Raw genomic sequence first — 20661 nt, 5'->3', positions numbered from 1 at the left:
AGGCAAGTTGAGAACAAGTTCTCATTTACAACAACAAAGAGTTACACATGGAGTAAAACAAACAGACAGTTAATAATACAGTAGAAGGGTCTATATACAATGTGAGCAAATGAGGTGAGATAAGGGAGGTAAAGGCAAAACAAAAAAGGCCATTGTGCGGAAGTAAATACAATATATAGTGGGGCAAAAAAAAGTATTTAGTCAGCCACCAATTGTGTAAGTTCTCCCACTTAAAAAGATGAGAGAGGCCTGTAATTTTCCTCATAGGTACACTTCAACTATGACAGACAAAATGAGGGGGGAAAAATCCAGAAATTCACATTGTAGGATTTTTAATTTATTTATTTGCAAATTATGGTGGAAAATAAGTATTTGGTCACCTACAAACAAGCAAGATTTCTGGCTCTCACAGACCTGTAACTCCTTCTTTAAGTGGCTCCTCTGTCCTCCACTCGTTACCTGTATTAATGGCAACTGTTTGAACTTGTTATCAATATAAAAGACACCAGTCCACAACCTCAAACAGTCACACTCCAAACTCCACTATAGCCAAGACCAAAGAGCTGTCAAAGGACACCAGAAACAAAATTGTAGACCTGCACCAGGCTGGGAAGACTAGATCTGCAATAGGTAAGCAGCTTGGCTTGAAGAAATCAACTGTGGGAGCAATTATTAGGAAATTGAAGACATACAAGACCACTGATAATCTCCCTCGATCTGGGGCTCCACGCAAGATCTCACCCCGTGGGGTCAAAATTATCACAAGAACGGTGAGCAAAAATCCCAGAACCACACGGGGGGACCTAGTGAATGACCTGCAGAGAGCTGGGACTAAAGTAACAAAGCCTACCATCAGTAACACACTACGCCGCCAGGGACTCAAATCCTGCAGTGCCAGACGTGTCCCCCTGCTTAAGCCAGTACATGTCCAGGCCCGTCTGAAGTTTGCTAGAGAGCATTTGGATGATCCAGAAGAAGATTGGGAGAATGTCATATGGTCAGATTAAACCAAAATATAACTTTTTGGTAAAAACTCAACTCGTCGTGTTTGGAGGACAAAGAATGCTGAGTTGCATCCAAAGAACAGCATACCTACTGTGAAGCATGGGGGTAGAAACATCATGCTTTGGGGCTGTTTTTCTGCAAAGGGACCAGGACGACTGATCCGTGTAAAGGAAAGAATGAATGTTTCGTGAGATTTTGAGTGAAAACCTTCCATCAGCAAGGGCATTGAAGATGGAACGTGGCTGGGTCTTTCAGCATGACAATGATCTCAAACACACCGCCCGGGCAACGAAGGAGTGGCTTCGTAAGAAGCATTTCAAGGTCCTGGAGTGGCCTAGCCAGTCTCCAGATCTCAACCCCATAGAAAATCTTTTGGAGGGAGTTGAAAGTCCGTGTTTCCCGGCAACAGCCCCAAAACATCACTGCTCTAGAGGAGATCTGCATGGAGGAATGGGCCAAAATACCAGCAACAGTGTGTGAAAGCCCTGTGAAGACTTACAGAAAATGTTTGACCTCTGTCATTGCCAACAAAGGGTATATAACAAAGTATTGAGAAACTTTTGTTATTGACCAAATACTTATTTTCCACCATAATTTGGAAATATATTCATTAACAATCCTACAATGTGATTTTCTGGATTTTTTTTCTCATTTTGTCTGTCATAGTTGAAGTGTACCTATGATGAAAATGACAGGCCTCTCATCTTTGTAAGTGGGAGAACTTGCACAATTGGTGGCTGACTAAATACTTTTTTGCCCCACTGTAGCAAGTAAAACACTGGAATGCTTCATTTGCAGTGGAAGAATGTGCAGAGTAGAGATAGACATAATGGGGTGCAAAGGAGCAAAATAAATAAATACAGTAGGGGGAGAGGTAATTGTTTGGGCTAAATTATAGATGGGCTATGTACAGGTTTTGTAATCAGTGAGCTGCTCTGACAGCTGGTGATAAAAGCTAGTGAGAGACATAAGTGTTTCCAGTTTCAGAGATTTTTTTAGTTCGTTCCAGTCATTGGCAGCAGAGAATTGGAAGGAGAGGCGGCCAAAGTAAGAATTTGTTTTGGGGTTGACCAGAGAGATATTCCTGCTGGAGTGCATGCTACAGGTGGGTGCTGCTATGGTGACCAGCGAGCTGAGATAAGGGGGGAGTTGAGTTAGCAGGGTCTTGTAGATGACCTGGAGCCAATGAGTTTGGCGACGAGTATGAAGCCAACAAGAGTGTACAGCCAACGAGAGTGTAGAGGTCGCAGTAGTGGGTAGTATATGGGGCTTTGGTGACAAAACGAATGGCACTGTGATAGACTGCATCCAATTTATTGACTAGGGTATTGGAGGCTATTTTGTAAATTACATCGCCGAAGTCGAGGATCGGTAGGATGGTCAGTTTTACAAGGGTATGTTTGGCAGCATGAGTGAAGGATGCTTTGTTGCTAAATAGGAAGCCAATTCTAGATTTAACTTTGGATTGGAGACGTTTGATGTGAGTCTGGAAGGAGAGTTTACAGTCTAACCAGACACCTAGGTATTTGTAGTTGTCCACATATTCTAAGTCAGAACCGTCAAGAGTAGTGATGTTGGACGGGCGGGCAAGTGCAGCAGCGATCGGTTGAGGAGCATGTATTTAGTTTTACTTGTATTGGAGTTGTATGGCATTGAAGCTCGTCTGGAGGGTTGTTAACACAATGTCCAAAGAAGGGCCAGAAGTATACAGAATGGTTTCGTCTGCGTAGAGGTGGATCAGAGACTCACCAGCAGCAAGAGCGACATCATTGATGTATACAGAGAAGAGAGTCGGTCCAAGAATTGAACCCTGTGGCACACCCATAGTGACTGCCAGAGGCCCGGACAACAGGCCCTCCGATTTGACACACTGAACTCTATCAGAGAAGTAGTTGGTGAACCAGGCGAGACAATCATTTGAGAAACCAAGGCTATCGAGTCTGAGGATGTGGTGATTGACAGAGTCGAAAGCCTTGGCCAGGTCAATGAATACGGCTGCACAGTATTGTTTCTTATCGATGTCAGTTAAGATATCGTTTACGACCTTGAGCGTGGCTGAGGTGCACCCATGACCAGCTCTGAAACCAGATTGCATAGCAGAGAAGGAATGGTGGGATTCGAAATGGTTGGTAATCTGTTTGTTGATTTGGCTTTCGAAGACCTTAGAAAGGCAGGGTAGGATAGATATAGGTCTGTAGCAGTTTGGGTCAAGAGTGTCCCCCCCTTTGAAGAGGGGGATGACCGCAGCTGCTTTCCAATCTTTTGGAATCTCAGACGACACGAAAGAGAGGTTGAACAGGCTAGTAGTAGGGGTTGCAACAGTTTCGGCAGATCATTTTAGAAAGAAAGGGTCCAGATTGCCTAGCCCGGCTGTTTGGAGGGGTCCAGATTTTGCAGCTCTTTCAGAACATCAGCTGACTGGATTTGGGAGAAGGAGAAATGGGGAAGTCTTGGGCGAGTTGCTGTGGGGGTTGCAGTGCTGTTGATCGGGGTAGTGGTAGCCAGGTGGAAAGCATGGCCAGCTGTAGAAAAATGCTTATTGAAATTCTCAATTATAGTGGAATTACCAGTGGTGACAGTGTTTCCTATCCTCAGTGCAGTGGGCAGCTGGGAGGAGGTGTTCTTATTCTCCATGGACTTTAGTGTCCCAGAACCTTTTTGAGTTTGTGTTGCAGGAAGCAAATTTCTGCTTGAAAAAGCTAGCCTTGGCTTTTCTAACTGCCTGTGTATATTGGTTTCTAGCTTCCCTTAAAAGTTACATATCACGGGGGCTGTTCGATGCTAATGCAGAGCGCCATAGGTTGTTTTTGTGTTTGTTAACCTCTAGCGTCAAGCAACGTTGTTTAGAATCAATCCTCAAGGTGTTTTTCACATATCTACATTTAAGTCATTTAAGTCATCTATTCGATGATAAATCATTTGTGGCAGCTGTGTTTCTCCTCAAAGCAAACTAAAAATACACGCAGCTGGAGATTACGCAATAATTGCAACGGAGGACACCAAGCGGCCACCTGGTAGATGTTGTCTCTTAAGGTCAATCTTCCAATAATTTGCCTACAAATACGTCACAATGCTGTCGACACCTTGGGGAAACGACAAAGTCTAAGCTCATGCGTGACCCATACACAGCCATATAAGGAGACATTGGAACACAGCGCATTCAAAATCTGGGGCACTTCCTGTATGAAATTTCATCTTGATTTTGCCTGTAGCATTAGTTCTGTGGCACTCACAGACAATATCTTTGCAGTTTTGGAAACGTCAGAGTGTTTTCTTTCCAAAGCTGTCAATTATATGCATAGTCGAGCATCTTTTCGTGACAAAATATCTTGTTTAAAACGGGAACGTTTTTTTATCCATAAATTAAAAGAGCGCCCCCTATATCCAAGAAGTTAAGGGGAGTCAGGTCTGGAGAGAACCAAGGGCTATATCTGATCCTGGTTCTACATTTCTTGAATGAGACGTGCTTATTTAAGATGGTGAGGAAGGCATTTAAAAAAATAACCAGGCATCCTCTACTGACAGGATGAGACCAATATCGTTCCAGGAGACCCCGGCCAGGTCGATTAGAAAGGCCTGCACGGGGGGATCACGTGACCCTTGAACGAGATGGCCGCATGAACTAAGAGCTCCGCGCAAGTAGTTTCCAATTCCTAATCTTACCTCCACTCCAAGTTCACACTCATTTAGCTTTAGTAAGAAAAAGTCATGGCGGCTACAAAAGGCAGGTGACATTTTTACCCGGACTCGACGGAAAAAGCCTCCAAGAAGAAGCTAGCTTCATGAAAAACTAGCGCCATTAGCCAGGAGCAAGAGAACCTGCTCCCCCACGAGGCACAACGAATGCCAACCTCGCACTCTGTCGAAGACATCCTTTCTGAGTTGAGTTCCCAACGTACAGAACTAAACACCAAATTAGATGCCATTAACTCTCAGCTCAGTGCGATAGGGGGCAAGGTGACAATCCTGGAAAACGCTTTGCCTGACATCAACAACAAGATGTCCAGGTGCCCCGCGTTTATGGTTGAGGCAGAGGGGCGAATCCTATCCATGGAAAACTTGTTGACAGATGCCATGGAAACAATAGCATATGCTAAAAAGAAAATTGAGCATCTGGAAGAGAAAACAGAGGACCTGGAAAACAGGGGGCGAAGGAATAATTGTGTTCTATTCAATCTGGACAAAAAAGAAGAGGGAAACATGCCACTGATCCGCTACCTGCAAGACAAACTTCCCGAGTGGCTCCACCTGCCCACCGACAGGCCCATAGAACTCAAGAGAGCTCACCGAGCACTGAGGCCCCCACCAGCAGCCAGACAACCACCGCGCCCAATCACCATACGTTTCCTGAGATTCACCGACAAGGAACGAGTCCTACAGGCGGCGAAAAACAACACACTCGCTTTACACCAGGACCTGTCAGCTGGAATACGCCGAAAGCGCCGAGAATTTGACGAAGTGAAGAAATACTCCATTGACCGAGGCATCTTCAGGGGATTCAAATACCCAAATGAGCTCAGGATTCTTCACCAAGGAGCCTTGCGACACTTCAAAACTCCCGAAGAGGCAAGACAATCCTGGCCAATGAGAAACAGACCAAATACGAAATGCGATTAATGCCATTACTAAAGGAGGTAAGACGACATATAGCTGATAATCCAGAGACCCACCCCCTAAATGTCATTATAGCCGTCCAATTTATATTTATTTTCCTTTAACTGAGAGGGATGGGCTGTATAGCCTAACCTAGGCCCACTAATGTTTCAGCCTACTTTTATTTCCCTGTTTTTTTGTTGTTGCTATTATTAACTGGGGTTCCTTATGTCCCTTGGGGGAGGTATATGTAGGCTGGGCTATTGATTTTATTTTTCTCCCCTCTTTTACTGTGGTCTGGACGAGGGCAACTGTGTTATTTACTCAATGCGGGGTGGAGAGGATGAGGCATTTCTTTGGTGGGGACAGGGAGACGTTGTGCGTTGCTAACTGTTCCCGGTTTTTGTTTTATTCGGAACACAGAATTGAGACTGAGCGGGGGGGTAATAGATCCAACGGGATGTGTCGAGTTGTTTGGGAACTCGGCTGGGGTGTTCAGAGATTATTATTTGATATACACCATTTATTTTCCTTTTATGTGAATGCAGCTGTAACTATTATCCACTTTTACCCAGCGATGACTTGCACTAAAGTTCGATTACTGCTCGATGACGATGACTAGTACCTTAAATCTATTGACATGGAACTGCCATGGTCTAGGGCATGCAATAAAACGAAAACAAATACCATGTGCTCTAAAAAAGGAAAAAGCAGACATTGCGCTATTACAAGAGACACACCTCTGTGATGCTGAACATGCCAAACTCCGCAGAGCTTGGGTGGGACAGGTGTATTTCTCATCTTTCAAATCAAACAGTAGAGGCACAGCCATACTTATCCATAAAAATGTTCCATTCATAATAGACAAAAACATATCTGATCCAGAGGGGAGATTTATTTTGATAACTGCTATATGGTCAACCAATTACTATATTAAACATATACGCCCCTAACACAGATACTCCTGCCTTCATGTCAAAAAGTATAACCCTGTTCAATGAGCATTGTGTCTCCTTTGGTGTGGTGAGTATAGCAATAGGCCCAGTAGATTTCTTGCTTACCAATTAAGAAAAGAGCAGTCAGAGTGTACAATCATGGCTATCTGAACAGCAGAGGACGAGATCACATATGACCCAAAAAAGATCAATTTAACTTTTCATGATTTTTACTGCAAACTATATACCTCTGAGAGAAAACACACGGAGGCAGAACTCCACTCTTTCCTAGAGGGAATCTCGCTACCTAAACTATCAGAGACCGACCAAGAAGATCTCAACTCCCCCTTCACTCCTGAGGAGATCCTGGAGGCAATTATCTCCATGCCACCTAATAAGTCCCCAGGCCCAGATGGATTCCCCAGAGTTCTACAAAGCTTTTTTTGCAAAAACGGAGTTCTCCCAGACTCAATGCACACAGCTCGCATTACAGTGTTGCTAAAAAAAGGACAAGGGCCCCCTATCCTGCTCGTCCTTCCGGCCCATAAGCTTGTTGGATTTCGACTATAAAATAATTACCAAATTGCTCGCCAAAAGACTAAACACCCTTCTTCCCAAAATAATAAAAGCGGACCAAACTGGATTTATTAGAGACAGATACTCTTCTGATAACATTCGCCATCTTTTTGATATTATTGATCAAGTAAACGCACAAAAGACCCCTGTCCTGCTGGCTTCACTGGATGCTGAGAAGGCGTTTGACAGGATGGAGTGGAGCTTTCTGTTTTCAGTCTTAGAAAAGTTCAATATGGGCCCAAATTTTATTAAATGGATCAAATCACTATACTCTCATCCAAATGCCATGGTGACTACTAATGGACTGAACTCTGACAGATCCCCTCTGGAACGGGGCACAAGACAAGGGTGCTCGCTGTCCCTGCTGCTCTACTTGTTGGGGGCGGAGCCTCTGGCAGAGCTGATAAGGAGCAATCCAAGTATTATGGGTGTTTCTGCAGGCGGCCTGCAGCACAAGATTTCGCTTTACACAGATGATGTCTTGCTCTACATCTCCAACCCTGAGAAATCCCTCCCTCTCATTTTAGACACAATTGCTCAGTATGGCAAGTTTTCAGGTTATAAGATCAATTTTAACAAATCCACTGTCTGCCTTCTCAATATTACACTCACCAGCTCTATGAAGGCACTTTGTCCTTTCCAATGGAAAACACAGGGGTTTCAATACCTCGGGATCTTCATAACACCAGATCTGAATAGCCTTTTTAAGGAAAATTATCTTCCACTCCTGGATCGAATCAAGAACGATCTCCAAACCTGGATCTCCCTCCCAATTAGCTTAGTAGGAAGAATTAATGTAATCCGTATGAACGTCCTCCCTAGACTGAACTACTTATTTCAGATGCTCCCATGCTATCTCTCAGTTTCCTTCTTAAAAAAAAAAAACTAACCAAAGCATCACCAAATTTATATGGGGCAATAAAAAACCTAGGATCAAGTTTTCCACTTTATCAAAACCTGAATCTAAAGGTGGTCTTGCCCTTCCCTCCCTTCAATTGTACTACTGGTCTGCCCAAATCCACAACATACTAACATGGATCACAAACAGACAAGAGTCAACGTGGATTCAGATAGAAGCCCAATCCTGTGGTTCATTGCCCTTAAGCTCAATTATATTCATTAATAACTTTAGTGAAGTGGGCAACATAGCCAAAACCTTTGCGATTTACAGCACCCTACTAGCGTGGAGGGACTGTAAGAAATACCTGGGCATTTCCTCCCAAATATGTTCTCACTCGCCTATAGTAGGCAACCCAGACTTGCCAAAAGCCCTGAGGGATGCCAACTTTAATCTTTGGCATACTCTAGGAATCAGGACCTTTTCAGACCTATTTCATCAGAAAACCACTACACTGAAATCCTTTCAAGAGCTCTGCAGTGAATTAGATGTGCCAAGATCCCATTTTTTTTTAATATCTTCAAATTAGACATGTCATTTCCTCATTTACCTCCAAGAGGAGGTTTAGAACTCAGTTGAATGAAGTTGAAACCCTTGTCACAGCACAATCCATTAAAGGCAAAATATCTTACATCTATAGACTCCTTTCTGAGAAAGGAAGCTCCTCCTTTACTCCTTTGAAAATAATCTGGGAAAAGGACCTTGGTCTGACTATCAGTGATTAGTTATGGGCGAAGGTTTGCAACAGGGTATACTGCTCCTCTACCAGTGTAAAAATGAAATAATCTAATTACACATTTTTGTACAAATTTTATTATACTCCTTTGAGACTCCATAGAATGAAAACAGATATGTCTCCTAACTGTAAAAGATGTACCTCTGAATGTGGAACCTATATGCATGTATTTTGGAGCTGTAGGGAGATTGCCAGATTCTGGCAATACTAGAGGTACAGTTTGATATGACCCCGTGTATCTATCTTCCAGCAGGACTTTGGTCTTGATCCTGACAGAGAAAATTTGCTTATGACTATTACATACTTTGCTAAGAAATGTATTCTTCTATTGTGGGCCTCTAATACCCCTCCTACATTTAAAATGTGGATTGACCAGATTGTTGACTTTCTTCCTCTTGAAAAGCTCACTTATGACCTCCACAAGAGACAGCCCAAGTTTGATAGACTCTGGTCTCCACTATTCAACTATATTACAAACTGGACAGAGTGAACGGGGTGACTAGGGAAATGCGCAGATACATGTTGTGTAAGGTACTGTAAAACCTAAAAACGAATTATTGGCTCGTCGTCTCACCGAATGCTTGAAATAGCTGATAAGAACCTTGATAGTGCTGCTGCAAGTGTTATGTTTTTTTTGTGTTTTTATTTTAATTTAGTTTTTGAGTATGTGTGCGTATATGTGTGTGTGTGTGTGTATGTATATGTGCGTACATATGTATGTATGTATGTATGTATGTATATATATATATGTACCAAGGAAAATATATAGATTAAGAAAAATAAATGCTTTTATTTGACTTTATCATTCATTTTAATTGTGTTTTTATTTTTTCAAATGTTTTTTTATTTTTTTACTTTTTATTTTTTTAAAGCCTGTCACATCTGTGAATGTGGAATGTGTTTTGTTGGTTGATTGAAAAACAGGAAAACTTAATAAAACTTTAAATTGAAAAAAAAACAAAGACAAATAAACATTCTGAAAAAAATAAAAATAAACATTTTAAAAAGAAAGGCCTGCTCACTGAAGCTTCAGAGAGAGTTTGACAGTGATGAGTGGAGGTCTTTTGACTGCTGACCCATTACGGATGCAGGCAATGAGGCAGTAATCGCTGAGATCTTGGTTGAAAACAGCAGAGGTGTATTTTGAGGGCAAGTTGGTGAGGATGATATCTATGAGGGTGCCCGTGTTTACGGCTTTGGGGTGGTACCTGGTAGGTTCATTGATAATTTGTGGAGACTAAGGGCATCAAGCTTAGATTGTAGGAGGGCTGGGGTGTTAAGCATGTTCCAGTTTAGGTCGCCTAGCAGCACTAGCTCTGAAGATAGTTGGGGGGCAATCAGTTCACATATGGTGTCCAGAGCACAGCTGGGTGCAGAGGGTGGTCTATAGCAGGCGGCAACGGTGAGAGACTTGTTTTTAGAGAGGTGGATTTTTAAATGCAGAAGTTCAAATTGTTTGGCTACAGACCTGAATAGTAGGACAGAACTCTGCAGGCTATCTTTGCAGTAGATTGCAACACCACCCCTTTTGGCTGTTCTATCTTGTCTGAAACTTTGTAGTTAGGGATGGAGATTTCAGAGTTTTTGGTGGTCTTCCTAAGCCAGGATTCGGACACGGCTAGAACATGCGGGTTGGTAGAATGTGCTAAAGCAGTGAATAAAACAAACTTAGGGAGGAGGCTTCTAATGTTAACATGCATGAAACCAAGGCTATTACGGTTACAGAAGTCCTCAAAAGAGAGCGCCTGGGGAATAGGAGTGGAGCTAGGCACTGCAGGGCCTGAATTCACCTCTACATCACCAGAGGAACAGAGGAGGAGGAGGATAAGGGTACGGCTAAAAGCTATGAGAATTGTTTGTCTAGAATGTCCGGAACAGAGAGTAAAAGGAGGTTTCTGGGGGCGATAAAATAGCTTCAAGGTATAATGTACAGACAAAGGTATGGTAGGATGTGAGTACAGTGGAGGTAAACCTAGGTATTGAGTGATGATGGAAGAGATATTGTCTCTAGAAACATAATTGAAACCAAGTGATGTCATCGCATGTGTGGGTGGTGGAACTGAAAGGTTGGATAATGTATAATGAGCAGGGCTAGAGGCTCTACAGTGAAATAAGCCAATAAACACTAACCAGAATAGCAATGGACAAGGCATATTGACATTAAGGAGAGGCATGCTTAGTCGAGTGATCATAAGGGTCCAGTGAGTAGTGAGGTTGGTTGGGGTAATGGCGACTCAGACAGCTAGCCGGGCCATCGGTAGCAAGCTAGCATAGGATGGAGGTCTGTTTTTAGCCACCTTGTGCGTTTTCGTCATATTAGTGGGGTTCTGTGTGGTAGTGGGACCAATCCAATTGGCAAAATAGATATGGTTATAGTGACCCAAGAAGAATTGTCCAATAGACCTATTCAGATAGCTAACCATTAGTGGGCCGCAGATGGGCGTTCAGGTAATGTTGCGATGGAGGGGCCAGTTGGATAACTCCCTCGGGCAGATAACGTTGGTAGTCCAGTTGTGAAGGCCTGGTGGAGCTCCGCATTATCAGTAAAACGGGTCCAGTTAGGTGATTGTAGCCCAGGAGTGGCTGATGGAACACTTCAGCTGGCTAGCTCCAGAATAATTTATGTTTGCTCCGGGATCGACGTAAGCCAATAGTCACACGGATAGCCTGAGCGTGAGATCCAGGTGTAAATGTCCAGAGCTTGTGGTTGAAATCCGGGGATATGGAGAGAAAAATAGGTCCGGTATGTTCTGGTCTGAGTCGCGTTGTACAAAACTGGCGATAGATTTTTGAGCTAAAGGTTAACTGATGACCACAAACCGTGGTTAGCTGAATACTGACGTTAGCCAGTAAACTGGCTAGCTTCTGGCTAGCTTCTGGCTAGCTTCTGGCTCTAGCTTCTATTGTGGATTTCTGATTTGAGGTAAATAATACTTTTTGTTTAAATTGGTGAGGTGGGTTACATGAGAGTGTTTTGAAGTTGAGTTTTTGGAAAAGAAAATATATTAAAGATACGTGAAGAAAGATGTAAATATATATACACGGGACAAGACTAGGACAAAGGACGTCTGACTGCTATGCCATCTTGGTATTGAGGAATCTTGGTATCTACACGCTTTCCTCCTCTCACCTTTTCCACCTTAGACATCAGTGCACAACTCAACAGCTGTCTGTGACCAGGCGAAAAAACCTCTCCATCCAAACATTCATACCATAACCGCTAACCACTACATAGCCTACGTCGTTGTCACCATATTAACGGTCTAGTCAATCAACTAGAACTAACGCGTTAGTAAAATCACAATCCAAATCAAGTGTACATTCATGCAGTACAGTGTACAGCAAGCAGTTTAGCAGTTACTCTGGAGGAAAAAAAACAAAAGCTTACCTTGACTTAAAAGATTTGTGCTGTTGGATAACCTTAGCCAGTTAGCTAACATAAATGGCATTCCTCTGTTTGAGTCTTCATTATTACTATGTTTCTCCTAGGTTTTGTATTGTCAGTGTACCTAGATGACTGAAAATAGCTGTCCTGTGGCTACACCATGGTGCTAACCTAGAGGGTACTGTTGAGGTTACTGTTGACCTGCATTGCAAAACCATGTGTTTTAATCAGCTATTTGGTGAAATTAATATTTTTTGTATGGTTTTATCTAAATATGTTTAGTTATTTTATGTTTCACTACTTTTATTTTTATGAAATTTACTCAGTAGGATGGTTCTCCCATTCCTCCTCTGAGGAGCCTCCACTGATCTCAATGTGCCTGCTAGTCTGAAATGAGCCTGAAATTGCAGCCAGAGGAGCAGCCAGACACAGAGCCTGTGATGCGTGCTGTGAGGTGGGATATGAGAGAGGAGCGACTGCAGTATTACAGACCGGTTCACTCAGGAGCCTCCAGAGAGACATGGGGGCAGACGGAGGAGGCTGCAGCGCACCAACAGTCTCCATGTGTGATTCCCCTTCTGGTTGGTGTGCACGGGCTGAGCCGGGGCCGGCCCACGTCAGGCCTGATTGATGGCCCAGCTCGGGGCAGCCCTATGACTCTCCTCTATCGGTTCTGTGATTAATGTCTTAATTGTGTAGGCAGCAGCGTACCAGTGGTGGATTTTCTCCCATCTCTCTCAACACACAGCATCTTCAGACCCTTTCCAGGCATATTCTTCCACTGCAGTCAACGGTGCTGAAACATTTGTTTCCCTGCTTCAGGATCACACAGGAAAGTTAATCGGAAACAAGTGATGTTTGCTGGAGACTTATGGAGATTTTGGCCGGCACTTTATCAGTTGATTGGGAGTTAAAAGGCAACAAAATATAACCTTTCTTACATGTAGTTTTATTTGTGTGTATGTATACAGTAAATATGAGCTGTTGTCCTAATACCCTGGGTTCCAATCCATTCAGCAACCTTTTTATGTATTTCCAGGCCGTCTTTGGAGGGAAAACGGTTCAAGTCAGACGACACTGCTCTAATGTACCATCCTCTACACAGTACACGTGTCTGCTTTTAAACTGATGCCGAGTCAGTTCGTACCGTGACCTGTGTGGGGTTGATGTGCTGAACTGACGTATCTCCTCTGTCTGTGTGTCTGTCCACAGGGTTCTAAGACGTCCCGCTGGGCCGACCCGGACCACTTTGCCCAGAGACAGACGTGCATGAACTCGTTCAGCAGCTGGTTTGGGTTCATGCCCCTGCTACATTCCCAGATGAGACTGGACCCTGTGCTGTTCAAGGACCAGGTCTCCATTCTGAGGAAGAAGTACAGGGACATCGAGAGGCTGTGAACCCGACACACACTCATACACACAGAAGACACTTGAGTGGTGTGGGTTTGGGCCAAATCTCCTTCCCAGCTGCAAGTGAAAAGAACTGCCTTTTTTGACCAGCCTGTTCAGTCAGTCAGACTGTCCGAACAATAAGTGAAATCTCTACAGAGTAATTTATGATGAAATATGCAACACCGGGACCGTTATCCAGAGGTAATGATCTTGGCTATTGAAGATGATTCATCTTCAATGTCAGTGAGTTGGACTGTGTCGATGTTGTCGTCATTGTTGTCAAAAATAATAATATTGTGACTTTTCACACGCTTCAACACCAGACAGATTGTCGTTGTCAATTCCTTCTCTGACAGAGGAACCAGGAAGTGAGGTCACAAAAGCCTGCAATGTGCACTCCTGTTTGGTTTCAGATATTTCTGTGGCAGTGTGATCTTAAACAAAAATGAACACAGTGCATTGTGTTTGTCCTCCATGACATCTATAAAGTTTTTCTCTAACATTGTATATGTTGCTTTCCATTATTCATTTCTGGGGCTTATTGGGCTGTCGATTTGGAATTGTTCGATTTTTTTTGGGGGGGTTGCTTCGTTCTCCTATGCGCTTTAAATTGCCAAAAAAGCAAATCTGATAAAAGATGCTGAAAAGTACACAGCCTATTGTATTTATTCTCTCTGTTTCAGCGATGATGGCTGTATACAACCTGTTTAGAAGGAATTACTACCATGTTCTTCTGCCTTGGTGAAATGTTAAATATGCAAAAGTTGAACAAACAACTCTTCCCATCAAAGACCACCTCAGGACACCACCCTGATTCCCTACATCTGTTTGCTGTTGTCCTCCAGACTGTCAGTCTAAATGCTGGAGACATGCCACTCACTGTGACCCTGCCTAGCTATAAACAGGGTGTGGGTTTCTGCATCTGCTGGTGGATTTACGAGGTAGACATTGGATACTAGGTAGATAGTGCTTAGCCACGGGGGTAGGCGTGGTGATGCTACTGACAGGCATCTTTGAATTCTGTTCGAGGTTTGAAGCACCTTTCATCATGTCCCTCCAGAGAACCAACCCAACCTACCCCCCACCTCCACCACCCACAGCTCAGCTGGGTCTGAGAGGAGGAGGAGACTGGCCTCTGCATGGTACTCCCTGTACACCCCTCGTCTCACTCTCACATCCAATAATATTTACATGTTTTACTTCATTATCGTTGTACTACAATACCTCTGAGCATCAAAGTCTCAATGCCTGCTGGAAGTTTAAAATAAGGTTGTTAATGTATGCGTCGTCGATGTTATTCACTCTTGCCTGTGTACAGCGAAGTATACATTGCCAACGTTATTTAAGTTCAATAATAGGCATTGATATTTTGACCATATCCGTTGTATCTGTGGCTCAGAGGTATTATAGTTTTTTTTTTAAACGGTAATGAAGTTAACTTGATTATGAATAACACTGATATGAGCTTACCTTTGCAACCAGGGATTTCTTTCTGAAGGTAATGGGTTTTACACTTTGGTCTAGACACCATGCTCTGCTCAGCACATAAATAACCAATGATTTAATGAGGGGCCTAATGGCAGGCAGGCAAGAGTGTGTTTGTTTCAGTTTGGCCAAGGGGATATCTCTCTTGCCTTCTCACGATGACGCATGATAATGTCGACGCTCCCCCAGAACTTATTCAATACCGCTTCTGAGGGACCCGTCTCCTACGAGGGCCTCTCTCAAGAGGGACCCCGACAAGGCTATTTTACACCAAGTCGAGTCCATTCTGAATATGAATGAACAGATTTAGAATAGATGTATTGATCTCTATCACCCCCATAAGGGAGGGTAAGAACATTTGAGAGTATTTTTGGAAAGTGTCTTCTCTCTCCGCCTGCTCTGTTAGAGGTAACGCAGGAGAGATGAAGAACGAGAGGAGAGGAGAGAAGAGGTGGTGGTGTAGGAAGGATACTGATACATACTACCAGTCATTCTGTCTGTAGTGCCTGGGGGAATAGGAATGAGAACACAGAATGAGACTGCCATTGATCCACATTGATCCAAATGGAGAGCCAGCCTTTATTTGTTTCTAGAGGAAGAGCAGGGCAAAAGTCTGTGTTAATGAATCTATTTCTGTGTCTATGAAAATGTCAATGTTCTGTCGTCGAGGGGCTATTCTGATGGTATTGGTTATAACGGCCTGAATTAGCTCTGACACATTTAGCACGTTCAACTATCATGCAGCTTGCTTTTTATTAGATTCCGTTTTCTCATTCATTACTGTGCCAGTCGAGATGGTTTCGTATATGTCACGACATACAAGAACAGCATTTACAATTCCACACTCTTATTTGATGTCTCTGAAATGAACTTGTCCGCCCTGCAAAGCAGTTGATTCACAATGAATACAAATGTGACTGCATACTTCTAATTTAGGTGTTCGTGCAGGCTTGGTGTCATACATGCTCAGTGCTGTACATTCATATTCTACTGCCTTTATATTGAAATAGTAATAAGGTTTGCATATATTCTTGTTTTAGCACTTTCTGCCAGTCGAACACCATGTGGGTCGTTCCACCAATTCGGTGCCTTTTGAGAAGTGTAACTTGGTCAATTATTTTTAGGTTTCATATAATTGTTGCATTCTGTCATACAGAGCACATGTTCAACTTAATTTTAAAAAACACGTTTTCCCCATCTCAAGAGGCTGAATTTTAGAAAACAAGTTAAGTGCCTATTAAGTTTAAAATATAGTAACAGTGTTGACTGTACCAGGGTTGAGTTATTTTTTAAATCAGCCACAAAGTCCCTTGTGACGGAGGAATGGAAGCATGTTGTGTACAACTGGGCGTGGCAATTGTTTAAAAGAGAATCATTTCACCGTGTTAAAATGAGAGCTCAGTTCACGTAACAGGGTTGACCTTAGAATGAGGGACAGATGTAAATGAATCGCATGAAATACATAATTATCTTCAGGAATGACTGTCAAAGCAACAAAATTACTAGGCCTTTACAGTGATGGACATGAAGAAATGTTGGCATTACAAGGTAGTTAATTTTCCTAGAAGTAGCGTGACATTTCCTGTCAGGTGTCTGCTATCTTCAGAGGGCTAGCTACCCTTCACTGGTCTCCCCAAAGTTGATATATAGCTGTTATCTCCATCTTGGCTGGGTGTGAGGTCAGGGAGCTTCAAATACCACCAGGCTTGGAGCCGAGGAGTTGTCAGGAAAGGGGGAAAAAAAGCCAATGACTGTAGACATCGAGCCATCCCATCTCAGGGCGATGTGGCAGCAAAGCCCTCTGTGACATATCTGCTCAGCGCATGCCACACCGAGGCACCCAGACATAAAAAAATAAAGACCCAATTCTCCACACATCAAATGAGAGGACAAGCAGCTGACATTCCCCCGCCTCATAACGGGCCGTCTAAGCCCGAGATGTGTTTCGGCACATAGGTGTGCATGCAGTGACGTCTCCTTTATGGGCCCTGAAAAACCCTCTCCAGAGTCCCATTACCGTCGCAGATGGGATTTCATCAAGGTCTGTGCCTGGAGACTCGTTGTGTGAACCAAAAGCTTTTCTCTCTGTGATGGTCCAAGCTCATGTTGAGGATGGCTCAGCCGTGGACCATTTCTCCAGAGAGTGTTGCATCATCATGGCCGTTGTTATATGTCTGTGCGTGTTTCCCCGGGGCTCAGCCACAGAGTAAAGTAAACTAATTGAATTGGTGTAAATGGAAAATAACTGGAAGTGCTCTGTCTTTCTCTCTCGGTCTCTTTTTCTCTCCCTCTCTTTTTTTCTCTGTTCCTATCTCTCTCATTTCGCCTTTTCTCTCTCTGTTTCACACTCTGTCTCTCTCTCACACACACACGTACATCCATAGACAGTCCAGGAGGTGAGAGAGGAAAGGCTGTGGCATCGTTGTGGTGTAAGGTATGTGAGTCTGTGTTCCTGCAGCACTGGCGTCAGACAGAGACACGGGTCACAGTTATGACTCTGGACACCTATTACAGCTACACCGGGGAGAGGAGAGAATGCTAATGGTCAATCCATCCATCTGTCTATACATATTTCTATCTACAGTGAGCTCCAAAAGTATTGTTTTGTATCTGTACTCAAGCACTTTGGATTTGAATTATACAATGATTATGGGGTTAAAATGCAGACTGATAGCTTTGTTTTTAGGGTATTTTCCTCCATATCTGGTAAACCGTTTAGAAATCACAGCACTTTTTGTACGTATTGGGACAAATTCACTTACGTTTATTAAAGCAGCCAAACATTTCGTATTTGGTACCATATTCCTAGCATGATATGACTATATCAAGCTTGTAACTCTACAAACTTGTTGGATGCATTTGTTTTTTGTTTTTGTTTCTAAACACTTCTACATTAATGTGGACTCTACCATGATTGGACGCTACCTCTCACCATTACAATGACAACAGATTAGCATGTCTTAGAGGAAAATCAATCAATCAAATGTGTTTATAGAGTGCGCACTTTAACCTAATAGTCATTGTATCATTTCAAATCCAAAGCGCTGGAGTACAGAGCCAAAACAACAAATTGGTCTCTGTAACAATACTTTTGGAGCTCACTGCATCTTTATGTCAATATGGTTAGCTGGCGGCCTGCTTGTCTAGCTGCACCAAACTGTTCATCTTTACTTGCATGCAGTGCTGTAAAGTACTTAAATAGTACTTTGAAGTATTTTTACTTAAGTAATTTTTGGGGTAGCTGTACTTTACTTCACTATATTTTTGAAAACGTACTTCACTACATTCCTAAAGAAAATGTCCTTCTTACCCAATACATTTTCACTGACACCCAAAAGTACTGATTTACATTGTCTAATTCACACACTTTTCAAGAGACCATCCCTGGTCATCCTACTGCCTCTGATCTGGCGGACTCACTAAACACATGCTTCGTAAATTATGTCTGACTGTTGTAGTGTGCCCATGGCTTATCCGTAAATAAAATAAATCATTTTTACTTTTACCTTTGATACTTAAATATATTTCAAACCAAATACTTTTAGACTTTAACTCAAGTAGTATTTTACTGGGTGACTTCAGTCATTTTCTATTAAGGTATCTTTACTTTTAACCAAGTATGAGAATAGGCTACTTTTTCCATCACTGCCTGCAAGTTGATTATAATTTCAAAAAGTGTAAATATTCATCCTTTTTGAAATGGTCCTCTGGTTGTGAACCAACACTGCAAATAACTGCATAAATAATATTTAGAAAAACTGCTGAGATTCATGGAACTTGAATTATAATTCCATTTTGATAAAACTGTTTGTTTTCTGAAACGTCAACAGTTTCCATGGCGTCAAATTGATCATTTTCTTTCCCTCACTGGAGACTGAGAGGGGCTCACCAAATTGCTGTGGTGACAGGGGGGGAAGGACCATGGAAATCCACACAGCCCAAATTGAGTTATGATTGCAAGTAGAGCACAAATACTTCTTCTTCCTCCCCAGATATTAGTTATGGTAAGTTTAGAGCTGATTCTGTAGCGGGGGGAGATATGATATGGCTCCACTGCTGTAATTGTGTTATAAAAAGCCATTATACCTCTATTTCTTCTTATTGGAGTCCCACAATATTGCTCATCATGGCCTGTCTCTTTACATTTGTCAGATTGGGACTACAGGGATGGCTGTTCTGTAATGGACATCAGGGATGGAGAGGCCACCAGCCTAATTCTACTCTCTGGTATAGCCCTGTTGTAGGCTGCAGCAGACCAGCTCCGTCCGTAGCCCAGAGAAACACCATCATCCACCGAAGCCAAGACAGACACTCCTCACATTGATTGTGACTGAGACTGAAAATAATTCTTACTTTAAGCACTTTTTCCTCATCAGTGGGTGGGTGGACAGCATCATCACTTTGAGGATTTGATAGCGCCATGTCTCTGTGAGAGATCCTAGGCGCAATCACTTTACCAGGAGGGTATTATGACTGAGAGAGAGAGTGCTGATGTGGTGATGGTCCAGGCTTTGACAGGCGATGCTGTGTCTGAAGTCTATTCCTCTGATAGTTCAGTCTAGGGTGCAGTGTTTTGTCAGCTATTCTTCCTGGTGATATGTGGATGCCCTCCTCCGATGCACCTTATACTCTGTCGGAGTTGATATGAGTGAATTTGGGTGTAGCCAAGGTCTGACATGCCAAAATGGTGATTCATAGGACAGGATTACTTCTCCAGAGAGGAGTTGCCATTTGCCATCTCCAGGTCCCTCAATCGCTTAATAAAGCCCTCCTCTGGCTGTTCTCTGGGACACTGAATCAAACCTGCCTGCTGGGGCTCACAAATTTCAGTGAAAATCATGTATACAGCAATTCAATCTACACTGAACAAAAATATAAACGCAATGTAAAGTGTTGGTCCCATGTTTAATGAGTTGAAATAAAAGATCCCACACAATTTGTCCACAAGCACAAGAAGCTTATTTCTCAACTTTTGTGGACAGATTTGTAAACATCCCTCTTAGTAAGCATTTCTCCTTTGCCAAGATAATCCTGACAGGTGTGGCATATCAAGACACTGATTAAGCAAGCATGGTCATTACACAGGTGCACCTTGTGCTGGGGACAATAAAAGGCTGCTCTAAAATGTGCGGTTTTGTCACAACACAGTGCCACATGTTTTGAGGGACCGTGCAATTGGCATTTACATGTTGCGTTTATAATTTGGTTCATTATACATTAATTGTCAAACAGGAAAAACCCTGGAAACTTGAAAATAAAGGTTGATTCTGGTCTCATGTATTTCATTAACATGGGCATCAATTCAGTACCATGAAGCTATAAAACTAGAATTATGTTTTAAATTAAACTATATCCTCCTGTAAATAAACAACTGAATTCTCTATCCTGATTTTCTGTGATTAAAGTGTAATGTGTAGGATTCAGTCTCAACAAGATGGGTACAACAAACAAAGCACACAGATGAATACATTTCCATTGTCCCCTCTGGCCTGCTACTGCCACAGACTACTCAGTAGCAGTCCTTGCTCACTGGGTGAGCTAAGCGATTCTGCTAAGGTCAGGACTGCCAGTATCCTACCTCCTCCTTGCTTCGTCTCACTGAAATGAAAACAAGTATTCATTACAGAGCAACTGACCATGGGCTTTGTGGCAGCCT

At 42.8% G+C, this 20661-nt stretch overlaps 1 protein-coding gene across 3 annotated transcripts in view; it reads left to right on the top strand.

Annotated features, from left to right (window-relative positions):
- LOC123995089 (exostosin-1-like) overlaps nt 1-14027 on the top strand; it is a 244993-nt gene extending 230966 nt beyond the window's left edge. For all 3 annotated transcript variants that reach the window (XM_046298395.1, XM_046298397.1, XM_046298396.1), the window contains exon 12: nt 13341-14027. In XM_046298395.1, coding sequence (XP_046154351.1) covers nt 13341-13526 — 186 coding nt within the window. In that variant the 3' untranslated portion in view covers nt 13527-14027. The remainder of the gene's footprint in view (nt 1-13340) is intronic.
- Nucleotides 14028-20661: the final 6634 nt, after the last annotated feature.

This window comes from Oncorhynchus gorbuscha, linkage group LG14 (genome assembly GCF_021184085.1).
Source record: "Oncorhynchus gorbuscha isolate QuinsamMale2020 ecotype Even-year linkage group LG14, OgorEven_v1.0, whole genome shotgun sequence".
NCBI lineage: Eukaryota > Metazoa > Chordata > Actinopteri > Salmoniformes > Salmonidae > Oncorhynchus > Oncorhynchus gorbuscha.
Note: the sequence above shows the minus strand (reverse complement) of the source record. Positions and strands in the feature narration are given on the sequence as shown.